At 37.2% G+C, this 19,324-nt stretch overlaps 1 protein-coding gene across 1 annotated transcript in view; it reads left to right on the forward strand.

Moving 5' to 3' along the window:
- Window positions 1-19,324, forward strand: part of LOC150089347 (lon protease homolog, mitochondrial-like) — a 441,356-nt gene that overhangs the window by 326,922 nt on the left and 95,110 nt on the right. The window contains exon 15 of the mRNA XM_090368526.1: window positions 2,365-2,487. Coding sequence (XP_090224652.1) covers window positions 2,365-2,487 — 123 coding nt within the window. The remainder of the gene's footprint in view (window positions 1-2,364; window positions 2,488-19,324) is intronic.

Raw genomic sequence — 19,324 nt, forward strand, 5'->3', positions numbered from 1 at the left:
TTCTTCTCTTTCTTGGTGATTCCCTTTTACTTTTTGATTCTCTCTCTGTCTCCCAGGGTAACTCTGGAGATTTTTTTTCCTGATGCAGCAGAAGCCTCAGGCTTCCTTGCACAATGTAGTTAATAATAAAAATAATATATATAATGTTACAAGTATTCATTCATATGCTTGTAACACATGTGTACATACAGGGTGTCTCAAAAATATTGGTACAAACGTTTAGGGAAGGTAGGTAACATCTAAAAGAAAGTGAAGTTTCTGGTTATGGGTTCCTATGCGATTCACATTCCTTTAGATGATACCTGCCTCCACTAAACGTTTGTACCAATATTTTTGAGACACCCTGTATATATATATATATATATATATGTTCGTATATGTTACAAGTGTATGAATGAACAGACAGACTTGGTGAAGATAGTAGGCATATGCACTTTATGCATATGCAAACATGCTGAACAAGGTATTCCGACTAATCTCTATACTTGTATTTACCAGCTTATGGTCTGCAAATCACTTGTGGTTTCTAAAAAATGTTTTTTAGACCTTACCTTATATTCCAATGGAATTTTATAGTATATTTATAGTATGAAAATAATTATTAGTTAATTAGTTTACTGAGACATTTTCCGATATGTAGTGCATAATAATGTACTATATATAGTTGAAAATGACTGATGAACTACATAAACATCAACTCTGGTAAATTGAGGTGGCAAGTGTAAATAAATGAGGTGGTCCATGGAGTTAAAAATTCATAGATGCTGCTCTATGGTATATTATTAGCATATAATTCGTCATAAAATGACAGGGGCTATAAGTTTTCATTCCTAGACCAATGAGTGACATGCAGAACATTGTCATTCTAGACAATTCTTCTCTTTTAACAGTGTAGCAGCAGGAGGGTATGTGTGTAATTAAGTTGGGCTAACATATTAAATATTATCAATAAAAGATTCTTTAAAACATGCAATTGTCTGATTACTTTTGGCAATATACGAGGGGTTTCCGAAAAGTAAGGTTACACATTTTTTCTCTCTCAATGATGTTTAATAATTACGAAGTTGAAATTACCCACCAAGAAATAAGTGAAACTCCACAAAGTTTCCAGTTTTACTGGTGCACTTGTCCCAACAATGGATCAGTTTATCAATACCAGTATTGAAGAAGTCCATGCTCACACGCAGTAACCAACATTGCACTGCCTCATGAACTTCCTCATCCATGGTGAAATGCTTTCCTAAAAGGTGTTTTTTCAGAGGGCCGAACAAATGGAAGTCTGAAGGTGCTGTCTCGACTGTAGGGGGGGGATGCGACAGCGTTTCCCAACAATTACAGTGCAACCACTCATGAGTGGTGTGAGCAGTGTGTGGAGTTGCATTGTGCAACAAAATCACGCCACTTGTCAGGAGTCCTGATAGTTAGTGTCGAATGTTGGCTTTCAGTTTTTCCAACGTTGCACAGTAAAGCTGTGCATTGATTGTTCCTCCCTTCGGCAAGAAATCCACCAACAGAACGCCTTGGCAATTCCGGAACACTGTGGCCATGACTTTTCGGACACTGGAAACAGTTTCGAATTTTTTACGCACAGGAGATTGTGGATGTTTCCAGGTCATGGAGTCTTTTTTTGCTCCCCGAGTTAAATTGATGAACCCACGTTTCATCTGCTGTGACTATGCAAGCAAGAAAATCCTCTCTGTCACTGTATCGCAACATGTTCTCTAGACACATCCCCATGTGTTTTGCTTTGTCAGTACTGCAACACTGCACAGGCAATCTTTTGAACATTATTAATGGGTCTATCTGTCCACTGCTTTTCGTCTCATTCCCTTTCACCATTATTAAGGAAAAAAATGCATTGCCTTACCTTTCGGAAACCACTCGTATATTAAACTAAACAAAATGCATGCAGTAATCAGCCAGCAAACGTTCATATTCCATATGTGAACTAGCTTTCAAATTCTTTCTTTTATTCCACATTCTTCTGTTATCTGGAAAACCTTCATTCCCCCCCCCCTTTTTTTTTTGCTGAAAATTACGGTGTACAGAAGTTAAAGTCCAGTGTGCCTAGAATTTTCTTGAAATTCCTAACCCTCAGCTTATTCCATGGTACTTCAGCACCATAGGTTGAAGCAACCTTTTGTTTGCACTTGTCCCAACAATGGATCAGTTGATCAATACCAGTATTGATAAACTGATCTTTAAAAACATGTAGTTTTCTTTTATGCATAGTGGTGGCATTTTCACTTCAGTTTTTATAGAATAAACATTCAATTAATAAATTGATTTCATCTCCCTTTCAGATAAATATAATTCATCGTAGCATGATGATCTGCTTTATAATTTTCTCTTGTACACACACAGGTTGATAAAATAGGACGAGGTTACCAAGGTGATCCTTCTTCTGCACTTTTAGAAGTATTAGATCCTGAACAAAATGCTTTCTTTTTGGATCATTATTTAGATGTTCCTGTTGACCTTTCAAAAGTATGTAGTATTTTTCTTAAAATATAAACATATGAGTTGTGGCAATAGAGTTCCCAGACTGGTACAATAAAAAGAACACAAAATGAAAGAGCTCAAAAATTGGCTTATTTTCATTCAAAAGTAATCATCACGTGGTTGAATGCACTTATTTCACCATTCTAAAAGTCCCTGAAAAGAATCAGTGAAAATTTTCAAAGGGATGATTTTTAATTCAGCTGTTACATTTTTCTTTATGTCATCATCAACATGAAATCTCTTTCCTTTGAGGGCAGTTTTCACCTTGGGGAAGAGGAAGAAAGCTGCTGAGAGTAGGGTAGTTGACTGAGCTGTACAGTGCCATGTTTCACCAGAAATGTCTTCACAACAAGTGCGGCATGGGCAATTGTCATGTGAAAAGAATGTGCTGCCTTTCTCCTGAATTTGTTGCCTCACCTTGGAAATGCACTTCAGTACTCGTTGAAGCACTTGTATGTAGAATGCAGCATTGACTCTCTTCCCTTCAAGTATAAATTCCTTGTGAATCACATGCTGTTTGTCAAAAAAGATGATCAACAGTCTTGATCCTGGACTTCTGTATGTGAAACGTTTTGGTTCTTGTTGTTGCATGCCCTAACACTTTGTCTCTGGATCATACTGAAACACCCAGCACTCCACTCATCTCCAGTGACAATACATTCAGGGAAATTAGGATTGTCTTGAAAGGCATGATGAAGTCTTTGCATGATGATGTTCTTCATTGCTTCTGCCCATCTATGAGGCTGTGCAGCACAAATTTTGTAGACCTTCCTTTTCCATAAATCTTCATACAGAATTTGACGAACCATTTCCTCATTCATATCCAACTCATTCTGAGGGTCAAACAGCGACAATCTTTTGCCATGATTTCCTGTACTTTTTCAACCCGCATCATTTCAAGAGGTTGATGGACACCCACTTTTTTGGGTCATTGGAAATCCTCACATCCATCTTTGAACTGCTTATACCATTCAAACACACGAGTATTACTTATTGTTTCTTTACCATAACCAATTTTAATATTTCATACATTTCTGTTGCTGGTTTTCCCAGTTAAAAGCAAAATTTGATAATTGTTCATTGCACCATTGCAAAATCATGACACAGAACATTAACGCTTCTAATAAAACTAGTTGTTACTTGCAACCTGCCATCCTACTAGACAATCTCTGTACCACCATCTGTTGGAGGAAATTTTTAAATATAACATTCCACCTCCATTTATTTCCAGACTCATCAAACATGAGCCCAACAGCACCATTCTGGGAACTTTATTGCCGCACCACCTATTCTCAAAATTAATAAATTCTTAACAATTTTCAGAATAAAAAAATTAATTCTCAATTTAATTTATAAGTAATATAACATGAAAATGTATCTAAAAGCATTTGGACTCTTGTCTTTCTGTGCTATATATATATATATATTTACTTATGAAGTATGTATATTGTTCTCCACTGAAGGAACGGAAATAGTTGACAATAATAAGGAATTGCATGTACAAATAAGATAGTAACCTTTAATAAAGTAAATGAATAGAATAAATTAAATTAAGTAAAATAAAGCTAAAGTAGCTTTTGAGGCTGAGGGACTCTTCATCAGCTTGAACATAAACATAGTATGAACAAAGAATGCCCAGACGTAGTCATGTAAGGGAAACAAAGCGTGACACGAATGCAAGCAACAACAATAGGGACAATCACCGGTTAGAACCAGATCCTTATAGCTGCGAATACGGGGTGCACACATGGGGTGTGTGTACCAACGTTTATCACATTGCAGGATAACCACCTGCATAATTGGATGTATACGCATACCTTTGTTGCAGTTAAAAGTACTGTGACAACCAGATATATGGAGAAATTCTAGCCATACTCATTGATGGTAATTGTGCAAGTGATTGATGACTTCGATATCACGGCATGGGTCAAGTCATGCTGAGAGGTTACTACCTTGTTTGTACCTGCAATTCCTTATTGCTGTTAATTATTTCCATTCCTCTGGTGGACCAGAGTAAGAGGCCTATCTATTTATTTATTTGTTTTATTTATTTATTTATTTGTTTGTTTATTTTGTCTAAATTTTATGCAGTCTAGTCCTAGGCAGTTGTATAGCAGTTTTTGCTGATGGGTTGAAATTAGGGCAGGAGTTTCTATTTCTGTAAATATTTCTATATTTCTTCCTTTGATAGCTCTAATAAGTTGTTGAGGATAGAAGTATCCGTTTCTATCCTTATTCTTTACTTAACTTTGCCTCTTGTTAGCAGAACTGCTATATACAATTGCCTGTTACTGCATCACATAACGTTTTGGCAAAATGTTATGTGATGTAGCCTTACTATATAAATGAATGTACTCTCACCATATATACAGAAAATACAGATATATGAATACTAATATACTTTAAAAAGATATACAGTATGGATCTTTTTATATGATAATGTATGGAAACCTGCAGAAAGATAAAATATGGCAAAGGTTATAATAGAGAACATGAAATAAAAGAGGTGGGGGAATTTGAATGGACAGAAGGGAGGGGGAAGGATTTATGCTCTTAGTTACAAAGAATGTAAAATCTAAGGTAGTGTATCCAGTTGACATGGATAGTCAGTGCAACATTGAGTCAGTTTGATGTAACATAAGCACTGGGAAAACAAAAATGAGAATTGGAGTGTGTTATGGGCCCTAATAACTATGATGAGTATAATGAACAGTTGTATAGACAAATAAAGTGAGCCAGTAAAACAGAATGTCTTATAATGGACAATTTTAGCTTAATAGGTATTGACTGTAATTTGCAGATTGGTAGCACACACAGTAGCAGGGCTTTAGTGGATCTAATCAATGTTAGAGAGACAACAAGGGAAAGCAACTCTTTATCTGATTAGGTCGGCAAAAAATTTTTTTTTTACCCCCATGTTAAAATTCAGGCTGATCCTTGTAGATTCAATGTTGCTGAATTCAAATATGGCAACCATATTTCTGCAGCACCCACCAATTTTAAGGCAGAAGGGATTAAAGTTAAAAAGTTTCTAGTAAAAAAAATTTCATATTAAGAAAATTTGCATACAGTACTACATATTGAACACTGGGTCTATAGACCTTATATTATTTACAAAAAATGTTATCTGATAACAAAACACTTATTTTGTGTTTTTTGAATTTTATAATCATCCATTAATGTCTCCCATAAGAGATTCTCAACAGTAGTCTGCCAACATATTTGGACTCCATTTTCCCTGGTATCTTTTTTCCATTTGAGAAATATTTTGGTGAAACCTTTTTCACCATGTTCATCGGAAACTGCTCCCCAGATTTCAGGAAAAAAGTCTAAATTGGAATGTAGGAAATGAAGCTTTAACGACAGGTCTTGGTTTTTGGTCATTAACCTACAATATTTTAAAACTGAGGGTAATGAGAACTTTATAAGCACATATTCAAACATACTTCCTAAGAGAATCTGTCAACATTATTTCAGGGAAGAAATTGATGCCAACCAGTGTTATCAGCAGCAAGTTTTTAATTCTAATTTCTAATTTCATTTAGAATTTGCAGATAAAAGAACCACTAGATGGCAGGGCCATGCAAAGGTATCTGGAGACCCATGTCAGAAAGCTCCATTCAGGCCCACCTCCAATATTTTTGATAATTTGTTGTTGTTGGTAAATCCCTCCCCCCAAAAAATTTCTTATTTTGAAATTTTACATGCCCTCTCCCTGATGAGGGGGAAAAAAATTAAAAACCTTACAAGAAAATAGAAGACGAGAATTTTTATGTTTGAATTATTGTTAGAATGTGACTTATTTGAAAGAGAGAAGAGTTGTACATGCTTCAGTCAGTAATCCATGCTTACGTAGTTCTATTACTTAAGCATGAATTACTGACTGTACAAAATAGAAAGAAAGAAAGAAAAAATTGGAAAGATTTATGTGTGTTCTAATAAGAGATTTATGAATATTTTAAATAATAATTTTTCTATCGAAAAAACATTTCATTACACCTGTATCTAATTGATACAGAGGGAGTCAGGCCATGATATTAAAACAATATCAAAATCATTTACGGATTATAGGATAAAATGAAATGCTTTTATGAGTGACATTAATAATAGGCTTGGAGGAGAAGGTCGTACAGTGGAAATTGACAAAACTCATCTTTTTACATGTAAATGTCATCTTGGAACTGCACTTGCTTCAGAAAGTATATGGTTTTCAGTTTAATTGAATCGAAAAATGGTTGAGTTCAAGTAGCAATTGAACACGAGATCAAGATACTGTGTTTGATATTGTTAATTGTGTAGTTGTGCCAGGGACAGTTATTATGACTGATGGATGGCGGGGCTATAATGAGATATATGAAACTTATGGATGCAAAACAGTATTATGTAAGTACCACTTTGTTGATCCTAATATTAATGTAATACATAGAAATAATATTGAGTGTTTATGTCAGAAATTGAAAGAGGAAATTGTAAGTACTTGTCATAATAACTTGCACATGGTTCTTTCAGGATATCTATAACTCATAGTTTATATGTTGAAGCTTATGAATACCCTCTGTACTTCGCAGAAAAACACTACTACTACTTAAGTATGCAGCCAAACTACAAAGTTGCTGTTTTCATTGTAGTGAACCCTACCTGTTCAATCTACCACTGCAAAATCTCTGTAGAAATAAACCTAGGAATATAAACGAGTAACCCTACACCTTGAACTAACACCAAGTTGGAATGTTCCTAGTAATAGTAATAGAGGCATGTGATGCAAGAAAACAAGCTTATGAGCTTATGTAGCATCAGCCAAAAAAAAAAAAAAATTCACACAACCATTCCCTCTAAAAGTTTGACCAGTTCCTCTTTGAATTTATTTAAGCTATCAACTTCCACAACGACAAATGGAAGTTTGTTCCGGCAATTAACCACCCGCTGGCTAAAGGCAAATTTCCGCACATCTATTCTACAACTGTCAACTAAGGAATAATAAGGACTTTAAATTTAGAAACTATAAGGACAATCTGGTGTTATATACACAGAAAATAAACAAAATGTTTTTAGTGCTTTATTTAGTGCCATTTATTTTAATTTTAGCTCCTTTTTGAAGATCATCTAGTGTGATTTACAAATCTCAAATGGTAATGCTGTTAGAAAACTTTTGGAAATCAATAGCACCAGAAATACTATTCTGTTAAGCTCGCATTATCAAACCAACTGTCACCCTCCGTAAACAAATTTATTCATCCCTTCATTACATACCTATTCCTAGCCGATAGTTCACATACTGGAACAAAAATTTCAAAGGGGCCCCATTCACTTGTGGAAGCTCAGAAGCTCTTTACTTGCAGGGCCTGGGTTATTCTCCTGGGGTGCCTCCATTTGCACAGCACTGCTAGTTGGCAGTGATTACATTGTATTGATGTGGAATTTACTTAGAGATGAAACTGCCATCAAGGGTAAAGGGAAGGACTTTTACTTTCATAAAAGTGACTATAGTAGTCACAGACAGGTTTTAAATTCTATACATTGTGACCAACTGATGATATTACAGCAAATTCTGAATTGGAAGCATTAGGAAGGTATTAGGCATTTTATACCAACTAAGAGATAGTATTAGAGCTAAGTATATATCAGATGAATTGACTCATGACAGTGAAGAAAAATGCATGGAATAAATCTAAATTATCAATCAGGTGATACAAAAGCCTACGACAGATATAAACTAGTTTGAAATAAAGTCAGAAAGGAGTAGGCAAGCTGAAGTAGATTACAAGAAGTCTCTGGCAAAAAATAAAATGCAAAGAAAAGCAGTAAAGACTAGAAAAAAAGGGATGAATGACATTGATCCACTAGATGTGAATTGTTTAACTATTGAGGATCCTTCTCAGGTTTCTGACAAACTGAATAAGTATTTTGTGTATACATTCACAACTGAGTGTAGGGGTTAGGATACTAGAAGTTCATGAAATTATAACAGAGAGCTAAACAATTTTGTGGTAACTGAGAGGAAAGTGAAAGAGAAATTTTTGAAGATAAGCATGAAAAACCACCTATCACTTATATTAAGGAAGCAACAAAACAGGTTAGCAAACCTTTAGCCTTAATTATGAGAGCATACTTGGATTCGACGGAAATCGCTGTGACTGGAGATGCACTAATATATACCCAATTAACAAAAGGGGAGTCAAAGGGTGACATAATTACAGACCTGTCAGCTTGACTTCTGTCCCAGAGAAAATGTTTTAATCACTGGTTAAAGAAGTAAAGAAGGACCGTTTAGAGAACAATGCCACTAAATACCTAAGAGAATCTTACATCAAATCACTTGCTAAGTCTTCATCTTTCCTATGGTACCATTTTCAACACAATAATCCAATATCCACACCAATATCCAAAAATTGAGGAGCACTTATTCACAATGTAGTAGTAGTAGTAGTGGCATGTGATGCAAGAAAGCAAGTGTATGAGCTTATGCAGCATCAGCCAAAAAAAAAAAAATCGCACCATTCCCTCCAAATGCCTGTCCAGTTCCCCCTTAAATTTATTTAACCTATCAGCTTCCACAACAACAGATGGAAGTTTGTTCCAACAATTAACCACCCGCTGGCTAAAGGCAAATTTCCACACATCTGTTCTACATCTGTCTTTTCTTAATTTGAATTTATGCCCCGTTTGACTTTATGAACAAGTGGAAGGATCCCATCAGAATTCAGCGGGCTCAACCCATTCAGGGCCTTATACACCTCAATCAGATCACCGCACAGATGTTTAGTCTCCAGCCACTGCAATTTGCAGAACTTAAGCCTCTCTTGGTAAGAGGATCCCTTCATTCCCCTCACCACTCAAGAGGATCACTTCATTCCCCTCACACCTCACGCTCAAGTAAATCTACATCCTTCCTAAAATGAGGCCTCCAGACCTGTACGCAGTACTCAAGGCATGGCCTGACCATTGCCTTATACAGAGGGACAATCACCTCCTTTTCCCTGCTAGCAAAATTCTTATATATCATTGACAAAACCCCATGACCTGCCCTGGCAGCCTGTCTGCATTGCTCAGAAAACGTCATATCTGACTGCACAATTACCCCCAGGTCTTTTTCATTTTCTACCACCTTAAGTGTAGTACCACACAGTTGGTACGTTTCTCTGGGGTTACTTCTACCCATATGCAGTACTTTGAATTTGTCAAGGTTAAAGTTCAGTTGCCACTTCTTAGCCCATCTGCCCAAATTATCTAGATCCTGTTGCAGTAGCACACTGCCATTACTGTCATTAACAACCCTGCCAACCTTTGTATCATCTGCAAACTTCGACACTAAGCCTTATATACCTTCATCAATATCATTGATAAATATACAAAACAACAGAGGACCCAACACCGAACCCTGTGGGACTCCACTAATAACATTAATCCACGAAGAGCAGCACCCATTAATTACCACCCTCTGTCTTCTCCAACTTAACCATCCTTTTATCCATTGTAGCAACTTACCTTTAATACGATTCTGCTCCAATTTGTACAGTAGTCTTCCATGTGCAACAGTGTCAAGAAATCCAAATATATGATATCAAAATTATTTTTTGCATCCAGTTCCTTTGTAACTATATCATAATATCCTATCAAATTTGTCAGACAAGACTTTCCCTTAACAAACCCATGCTGTGTCTGAATTATTGCTGCAGTCTTGTCTAGATGATCCTGCAATGCATCTTTAACCAGTGACTCCATTATTTTACCCGGAACAAAAGTTAAACTAATTGGTCTGTAATTACTCGTGTCACCCTTCGATCCTCCTTTGTGAACTGGGGATACATTTGCACATCTCCAGTTCACATTCCAATGAGCAAATCCACTAAAAGAAATGGGGAAAAGTGGCACCAAGGAAGATGGTATTTTAGTATAATGGCCAGCTACTGCTGGATGCTAAAACAAGGGAACAACCAGCGAAATTAACTGCCTGAGGAAGTCAAAAGGGTGTAAATTTAACCCAGTCTAGTCTATAAGATATCTAGTTTGCAGACATCTGTGCTTGACAGGAGAATGTAACCTTTGATATTTCTGTTTTTACATATTTTTATTAATATTGTCTTCTTTTTGGATTTCTCTGTTGTATCAACGGTTATCCTCGACCTAACTTTTCTAATATTTCTATTAATTTCTAATTTCTAAACTAACAGGTCTGGAATTAAACGTGTCAACCTTTCATCCCTTTTGTGAATTAAGGATACATTTGCAAATCTACAGTCTGTGGGGGACTTCTCCTGCATCCAAGGATGTTGTCATAAATTTGTTGTTGATCCCATCATCAGCTGGTCCCACTATACAGAATTTAAAAACTGTATGAGACCACTGTAGTCTCCTTTACAAAAGAAAATACCCTTCCCTTTACCCTTGAAGATAATTATTTCTTTAAGTAAATCCCACATCAGTACACTGTGATCACTACTATCTAGTAGTTCTGTTATCTACAGATTTTTAATGCATGAAGGATCACTGCTAATAATCAGATCAAGAGTATTGCTCTCTCTCTATTGCGTCTCTAACATGCTACTATAGAAAACAGTCATCCAATAAATCCACAAAAGTCAGACTAGTGTGTGAGTGACCGATCCACTCAATAGCTGGAAAGTTAAAATCCCCATTATAAGACATTCTGATTTACTGACCCACTCAATTTCTCTGTACAGTTGTTCATTGTTACTCACCACAGTTATTCAGCTTATAACACACTCCTGCTCTTCTGATTTTTGTTTTCTTAGTGCTCATCTCACACCAGTGCTTATCTTGACTCAACATTGGCCTGGCCACTTATCAACTGGATGCACTGCCTTAAGTTTTATGTGCTTCTTAACTAGGAGCATAATCCCCCTCCTGTCCTTTTCTGTATACATTGTACTCCCCATATTAAGATTCTGCCTCTCTGATATCCCTACAATGTCTGCATATGATGACTTGACCAGCACACCAAATTTAATTACTATGCTCCTGGCAACCCCCTTCCCCATCCTGTCCTTTCTCTGTATATTTTACTCCCCACATTCAAATTCTGCATCCCTTATATCTGAATGACATACCATTTGATGACTTGATCAGCACTTTAAATTCATATACAGGTGACCCCCGCTTAACGCTGATAATTCATTCCGGAAAAACAGAGCGCTAAGTGAATCCGCACTAAGTGAGCTCCGCATTCCCATAAGGTAACATATTTATTTGTAAGTTGTGGTCGGTGCCATAGGATATTTCCTAATCAATAATAAACGGTAGTGTAAAGATGCACAAATGTCGGTCAAAATATTTAATATTCAAATATTTGTACATGTAAAATATTCTGCATTACATACGTATATAATTATGTTGTAACTATTTACGTATCAAAATTAAACTTAAAATTCCAATTAAAATCATGAATTTAATTGATCTAAATTTGATTTTGATTGATTTAATTTAATTGACGAATTTAATCATGAAAAATGTATCGAGTTTGGGTTGAACTTTGGCCCTCTTCTAAATAAACTAAAAAGGGTATTAATTTTAAATCCCCTGCAGCGTTACCACCCAACAATAAAGTCACCCGATCCTTCACCGCTTTAAAACCTGGCATGTTTTTTGCTTCTTTCAGTATGAAACTTCTTTTAGGCATTGGTTTCCACAAAAGTCCTGCTGCTTCATCTATGTTATAAACTTGTTGAGAAGTATAACACATAATAGCGCTCTTCAATAATTTTAACAAGTTCTTTTTTGAAAGTTTCGGCTCCTTGATCTGCATGTGCGGCTTCTCCCTAGATTTTAAATCTATTCAACCAGCCCTTACCAGATTTAAATGGTTTCACCTTTTTTTTTTTTTTTTTTAGGTGAGTTTTCTTCAGATCATCATATTGGCTAATCTCTCTCTCTTTTTTTTTTTTTTTTATTATATAATATTTAACTTAACTGAATTCTGCATTGGACATTATCTTCAATAAAATTAGTTAGTCTTTTCCATTTTAATCCTAATAGCTGGCCTAGCCCTAGTTTCTTGCAGTGGAACAGCTGTCTCTCCCGCTGCTAAAATTAATTCTTTATTTTTTTATAATTGTTCTTACAGTTAAACTTGCAAGTCCTAAATTATGGCACACATCCGCTTGTCTTTGGCAGGAATCGATTCGCTTCAAAACGTCTAATTTAATTTTCAAATTCAGTATTTTTCTTACATTTATAGTCTTCGTACTGCAGCCAGACGTTGTTTTTTCATTCTTATCGCCCATTATTATCTCTTCTAAAATGTAACTGCGTTGGTTGCATTAATTACAATACAATGTTCAAGTAAACTGTCCGTTACGCACGTTCTAATACAATACTGAGTGATGACTAGACTTCGGATAAATGCATATAACACAAATATTACAAGCAATATACTTGATCATTTTTTAAAATGTTGATCTCGGAACTACATAACAAGTGACTGTACTGCAATTAAATTAGCGTGCAAGAAAATTTCACTGAGCGTGGGAAAATTTCTCAAATCGGCATGGGAAACATTTTAATGCTGTTTTGGTATTCATTTTCAAGCTATCGACTCCATCAAATGAAACGATTTCTTTAAATATGCCAAAAATGCAATCTGTAAAAGAGCGTTATAGTCAGATACGAGTTATAATATAAGAACAGCGTTATAGCGAATCAGCGTAAAGCAAACCGCATTATAACGGGACCCTGCTGTAATTTATTTATTATGCTCCTAGCACTGACATGCAAGTATACTTGAACCTTCTTACTCTTAGTTACCCTAACATGGCCCATGTATTTCCTTGTTTCATGGTGACCCATAGCAGGCCTTGAAATCCCCACTACCTTTCTTACTGGGCTGCTGCATATTCCAATAGAAGTAGTGCAAGAATCACTTTCACTTCTGGCTAAGCCTGCACTTTTCCGACCCATCTAGGACTGCCTCGATAGAATCATTGCGGTAGTGGTGCAGCAAAATATTCTTGCACCCTTTCTCTTTAAGTGTATCCCATCCCTGTGGAAGCAGTCTCTCTTGTTAACAAGCAGAGACCATGTGAAAAATTCTACCCCATGAGCCTTGCACAATCTCTCCAGGGCTGAATTGATTGAAAAGGCTCTCATCGTGTAATCCTGTCATGTCTGAGCAGAATTGCAGACATGTTCAAAGTTAAACTTAACTTTTTTTTTTTTTATGAGAACCCCAAGCACGAGAGGTATTAGAACTTATAGTACTTAGTACCGTGCTTGGGTTGGAGGTTGAGAAGACGAAAGAAGATATCTGTTGATATTGGACTTGAACTTCTGTAGATTGTAATTTTCAGGAAATACGTATGAAGGAAGGTTGTTCCAGAAAACGGCAGTTGAATGAATAAATGAGGAAGATGAAAAGTTGGTTCTGTGGGTTTGAAGTTGGACAGTAAATGGATAACCTCCATGCACAAGTACATAGTGGGTAACCACCCAGGTGTGAACCAATGTAAGCAGGGGTCGAGGTGTGGCGCCCACACCACATGGAGGAACGCCGCCCCTCTATGTTACCAGGCAGTACTAGGTGGTAGATGACTCTCATCAACCGGTGAAATACCACCACTTTGCTTATTGGAGGCTTGAAGTGGTGGAACCCATGTTTAGTCTCTAGAGCTAAGTTCCAGCCAACCCTTCCCTATCTCTTCCATCATGCAGTATGATTGATGATTTTTGAGGTTATGATGAATGTCGTGGCGAGATCCAATATTCCTTACATTTCGAGGGTACAGCTCTAAAACGGTGTTCGCAGGCCGGCTGCTAGATAGTACACCGGACCGAACCTATTGGTAACTCTCTAGGAGGCTTCCAGATCAGCTAGTGTATAATCTTGCTACCTCTACTCTACTCTGCCAGATAGTGACTGGAGGGAGTCCGAGTAGTATGTATGCGGGGAGCATTGTCAAGGCCACGCTATGTCAAGGATCTGGGTATATTCTTACCACATGTACGCCATATCCAAAAATTTTATTACTTCATACAGCATGTCCCACCCACTTTTTCTTACTATTGAATACACCATGAATTGTCAAAATAATAGAGCAAGCTTATCTGCGAAAAGATCTAAACCTCCCAAGGACTTCCTAATTCATTTCACAAATATACGTAGTCTCAAGTCCAATCTCAACGATCTCCATTTCCACTTGCAGTCTTCCAAACCCCATGTACTATTTCTGACTGAATCTCAGTTATCAGTTGATTCAACTACTGCTCATCTCAGATGTCCAAATTATTTGCTGTATGATTCCTTTCGCCTCAAAGGTGGTACTTGTGCATATGTCCGTTCTGATATTCCCTGCCAGAGACTTGGCAATTTGGAATCTCCTCTCTTTGATCTTCTCTGGCTTAAAATCTCTCTACCTCATTGTGTCAAATTCATCTGTTGTCTCTACCGTTCTCCCAACTCCATTAATCACTTGGAGTTCTTTGACTTCCTCTCTTTGCAAGTTGACTTTCTCCAGTCCAACTTTCCTAACAGTGAGGTAATTTTCCTTGGTGATTTTAACGTTCACAACTCCAGCTGGCTTCCGTTTTCTAGTCACACCGACCCAGCAGGTCGAGATGCTGAGGCTTTTGCAATTACTAATGACCTAGCACAGATTGTTCATTTACCTACAAGAATACCAGACAATCCTAATCATACAGCCAATACGCTTGATCTTTTTCTCACAAACAACCCTAGTACAAGGTCGAAGTGAGAGGTCCTTTAGGCACTTCAGATCACAACTTGGTGATTGTCTCTTCTCCAATGGAACCTTTATCTCATGGCTATTCCCAACCTCGTATTGTTTGGCATTACAAGAATGCAAAATGGGATGACCTGCGAGACTTCTTTTCTTCTTTTCCTTGGTCTGATTACTGTTTCAAAACTTCTGATGTCAACGTTTGCTCAGATCGTGTCAGTGAAATTATTCTTGCAGGAATGGAATCCTTTATCCCACACTCCACTTTAAAATCTCGTCCTTTATCTAAACCTTGGTTTTCCAATAAATGTGCTAAGACTGTCCAAGAGAAGAATGTTGCATATCGTAATTGGCTTGTTTCTAATTCTTCAGTTTCATTTTCTGCCTACACCAAAGCTCGCGACAATTGTAAAGCAGTTATTAATCAGTCCAAACTAGAGTTTGAACAGGCTAAGAGTAGAAAACTTGCTTCTTGCCCTAATGGTAGCCGAGCATTCTGGTCTCTTGCCAAAGCTATTGGCCGCAACTTTTGCCCATCTCTGCTCCCACCTCTGTCCAAACCAGATGGTTCTGTTGTCACTTCAGCCAAGGATAAAGCTGACCTGCTAGCATCCCATTTTTCTTCCAGCACATGTGTTAATGATCTTGGTAAAACACCTCCCACCATTCCTAACACGCTCCATTCAATGCCTCCTGTGGTCTTCCATCAAAAGGATATCAGAAGGATTTTGATGAATCTTGATGCTAAGAAAGCTCCAGGTCCTGATGGTATTTCTCCACTTGTTCTCAAAACCTGTGCTCCTGAACTTACTCGACCAGGCTAGCCGAGTGGGTAAAGTACCTGCCCGGCAACCCAAAGGTCGCGGGTTCGATTCCCGCCTCGGGCTTGGATCAAAGTACTGCAAAAACCTTGGGAGGTGCAATATGGCCACAGAAGACGATGCGCCAACAACTACCAAATCAAAATCAATCAACCTGAACTTACTCCTATTCTTTGCCGCCTTTTTTCACTTTCTTATTCCAAAGGTGTTTTTCCTTCTGCTTGGAAATTTGCTCATATCCAGCCAGTTCCTAAAAAGGGTGACAAATCCCTCCCATCCAGTTATCGTCCCATTGCAATTACTTCTACTCTTTCTAAAGTAATGGAGAAATCAATTAACTGCCAACTCTTAAACTACCTAGAAACCTTCCGTCTGATCAACGATCGCCAGTATGGATTCCGTCAGTGTCGATCCACTGGTGATATTCTGGCTTATGTTACCCATTTATGGACTAATTCAATGGAAAGGTTCGGTGAAACACAAGTAGTTGCTCTTGACATCTGAAAGGCTTTTGATCGTGTTTGGCATAAAGGTCTTCTAAACAAGCTTCCATCTTATGGTTTGCCTATTGTTTTTAGTAATTGGTTATCCAGTTTTCTCTCTGATCGCTCACTGAGGGTGATGGTAGATGGCTCTCTGTCTTCTAACTTCTCCATTAATGCCGGTGGCCCCCAAGGTTCAGTTCTTTCCCCCACTCTTTTCCTCTTGTATATCAATGACCTTCTTCCATTGACTGGAAATCCTATCCATAGTTTTGCCGATGATAGCACATTGCATTCAACTTTCCATTTTGAGAAACCTTGTCCTGCTCAATCAGCTTCAAGTTCTCGAAAATCTGCTGCCAATTCCTTAAATGCCGATCTTCAGGTAATTCTCATGACTTTTTCTGAACATTACCCTGTACTTGTTAAGTAGTCCTCAGATTTCCTACTCTTAATGTCATTAGTGCCAATGTATCACTAATGACTAATGACAGTATCACCTTTTTTGCCCTTAAAAGATGACATCTGCTCTGTGTCATCAACTTCTGTGCCTGGACGACATAACTTGGTCCTATTCCACATATCCTTTTTGCACAATATATTTCCTGTTTCCTGTACAATAAATCACTGGATTGTGGCTTTGTGTAGCCAATGGGGCGTTGCTCCATGGCAAACCTGGAAGATTTTGTGTACAGGGATATAATATAGAGAGAAATTAGGATGGTTATGGGGGTGGGGAATATCAGTTTTTGAGAGTATATCCAAGGATATTTATAAACTTTTTAATCTGTTATTAGCATTAGTAGTGGCATATTCGGAAAGAAAGCAAGCTTATACGGCATCAACCAAAAAAACACTTCTCATTTCACCTATTTAATTTCATTCAGTTTGTCCAATTCTTCCTTGAATTTATTTAAGCTATCAATTCCACAACAACAGATGGAAGTTTGTTGAGCAGTTAAACACCTGCTGGCTAAAAGCAAACTTTCTTCCTCATTGTGAATTTATGTCCTCTCGTGTGCATAGTCTGAGCAAGAGGAAGAATCCCATCAGCATTGAGCTTTGCTCAATCCATTCAAAGCCTTAAGTACCTCACAGGTGCCTAGTCTCCAGACAGTGCAGTTTGCAGACCTGAAACCTTTCTTGATAAAACACCCCTTTATTCTTCTCACCAGTCTTATTGCCCTTCTTTGTACTCATTCCAGTAGCTCTACATCCTTCCTACAATGAGACCTCCAGACTTATAAACAATACTCACAACCTTGCCATTGTACAAGGCAATGGCAAGGCCTTGTACAAAATTCAGTATATCATTGACAAAACTGCATGAGGTGGCCTAGTAACCTGTCTGCACTACTCAGAGAACTTGATATCTGACTGCACAATTACCCCCAAGTCTTTTTCATTTTCCACCATACTAGTGTAGTACCACACATTTGGTACATTAATCTGGTGTTATTGCTACCCATATGCAGTTCTTTGCATCTGTGGAGTTCTAGAACTATTGTTTAGAATTTTGTTGATGATGATGTCCATTAATGCTGGAGAATCTTGCTTCTTTAAAGCTATTGCTTTTATGGTTGGGATTTTCTGTTCCAGTAATTCTGATTTGCTGTAAACATTTAGGGCTCTTTTGATGTTTGTTCTGATGATAGCTGTTTTGGTGGAGAAATGATTTGAAGACTTGTAGTTTAGGATGCATCTGTGGGTGTCCTATATATTACCATCTCTTGGTTTTCAGGGTTTCCGAAGATGTGAATGCCCAGAAATGGTAGTTGTCCATTTTCTTCTGTTTCTACCTTAAATCCAATTTTATGGTAAAAGCTTTTGAGGTTTTGGTGGCAATCAACTCAACCTATTTTGGAAAGTCAATCAACAGAGCAGAATCAAAAAAATGTGAAACAGTTGCACGCACCCTTTCCTGCAGAGGCACATGGGATTTCTCGAACACCATAGTTCTAACAATGGTTACAACCTACTCCAGAAGAACTTGAAAGAAGTGTACTTCACAAAATGTTTTAGAAGCTCTGCAATCAACAGAAAACAAGGATTTTTACATCCACAATGCTTATTATACAACCTGTTCCATAGATATATCCTGAAGAAATTCTCAGAAAAAAGAAGATCCCAAACCTCTTAATAAGGAAAAGAAAATCTGAGGAGTCTCGGTTCAAGATTTAAAATTTAATTTTAAACTCTTAACTTAAATTTAATAAGCAGTTAATCAACAAATAATTATCATTATTGTATTAATCATAACAACTTTATATGGACATTTTAATTTATTTATTTAATTTTAATAGTAGTACCACACGCTCAGTTATTAACTACTTCATATGTCGATCTAATAATCCATAACAGACTAAAAAGTTTAGAAATGTCCATGGATATGCTCATAAACCGGTTTTTCCCCCTTAACTTCGGAACTATCCTAATTTCCCACTATAATATAATCCCTGTACTTAAAATCTGCCACGTTTGCCACGCAGCAACCTCCCATTGGCTACAATGGGAGGTTGGAAGCAATTACCTTATTTCCCTATGTATAAGATGCACCTTAATTTTGGGGCCCAATATTACATAAAGTTATTGAACTCAAGTTTTATTCATCATAAAATTCATACAACTCCTCATAACTTGAATTCAGCACTGTACGAAAATCTTTTCTGGGCCATTTCTGGGCAGAACGTGGCAAAACGTAACCTAATATACCGGTAACAAGTGCGAAACAATGAGCGCAAAGACAGCAAGCATGAAAAAGCGGGAAATGCAAGTAAAAAAAATCTACAACCACTGTATAAGACGCACCCAGTTTTTTGACCCCAAATTT

This window comes from Mastigoproctus giganteus, chromosome 2 (genome assembly GCF_048544385.1).
Source record: "Mastigoproctus giganteus isolate SK-2022 chromosome 2, ASM4854438v1, whole genome shotgun sequence".
Lineage (NCBI taxonomy): Eukaryota > Metazoa > Arthropoda > Arachnida > Uropygi > Thelyphonidae > Mastigoproctus > Mastigoproctus giganteus.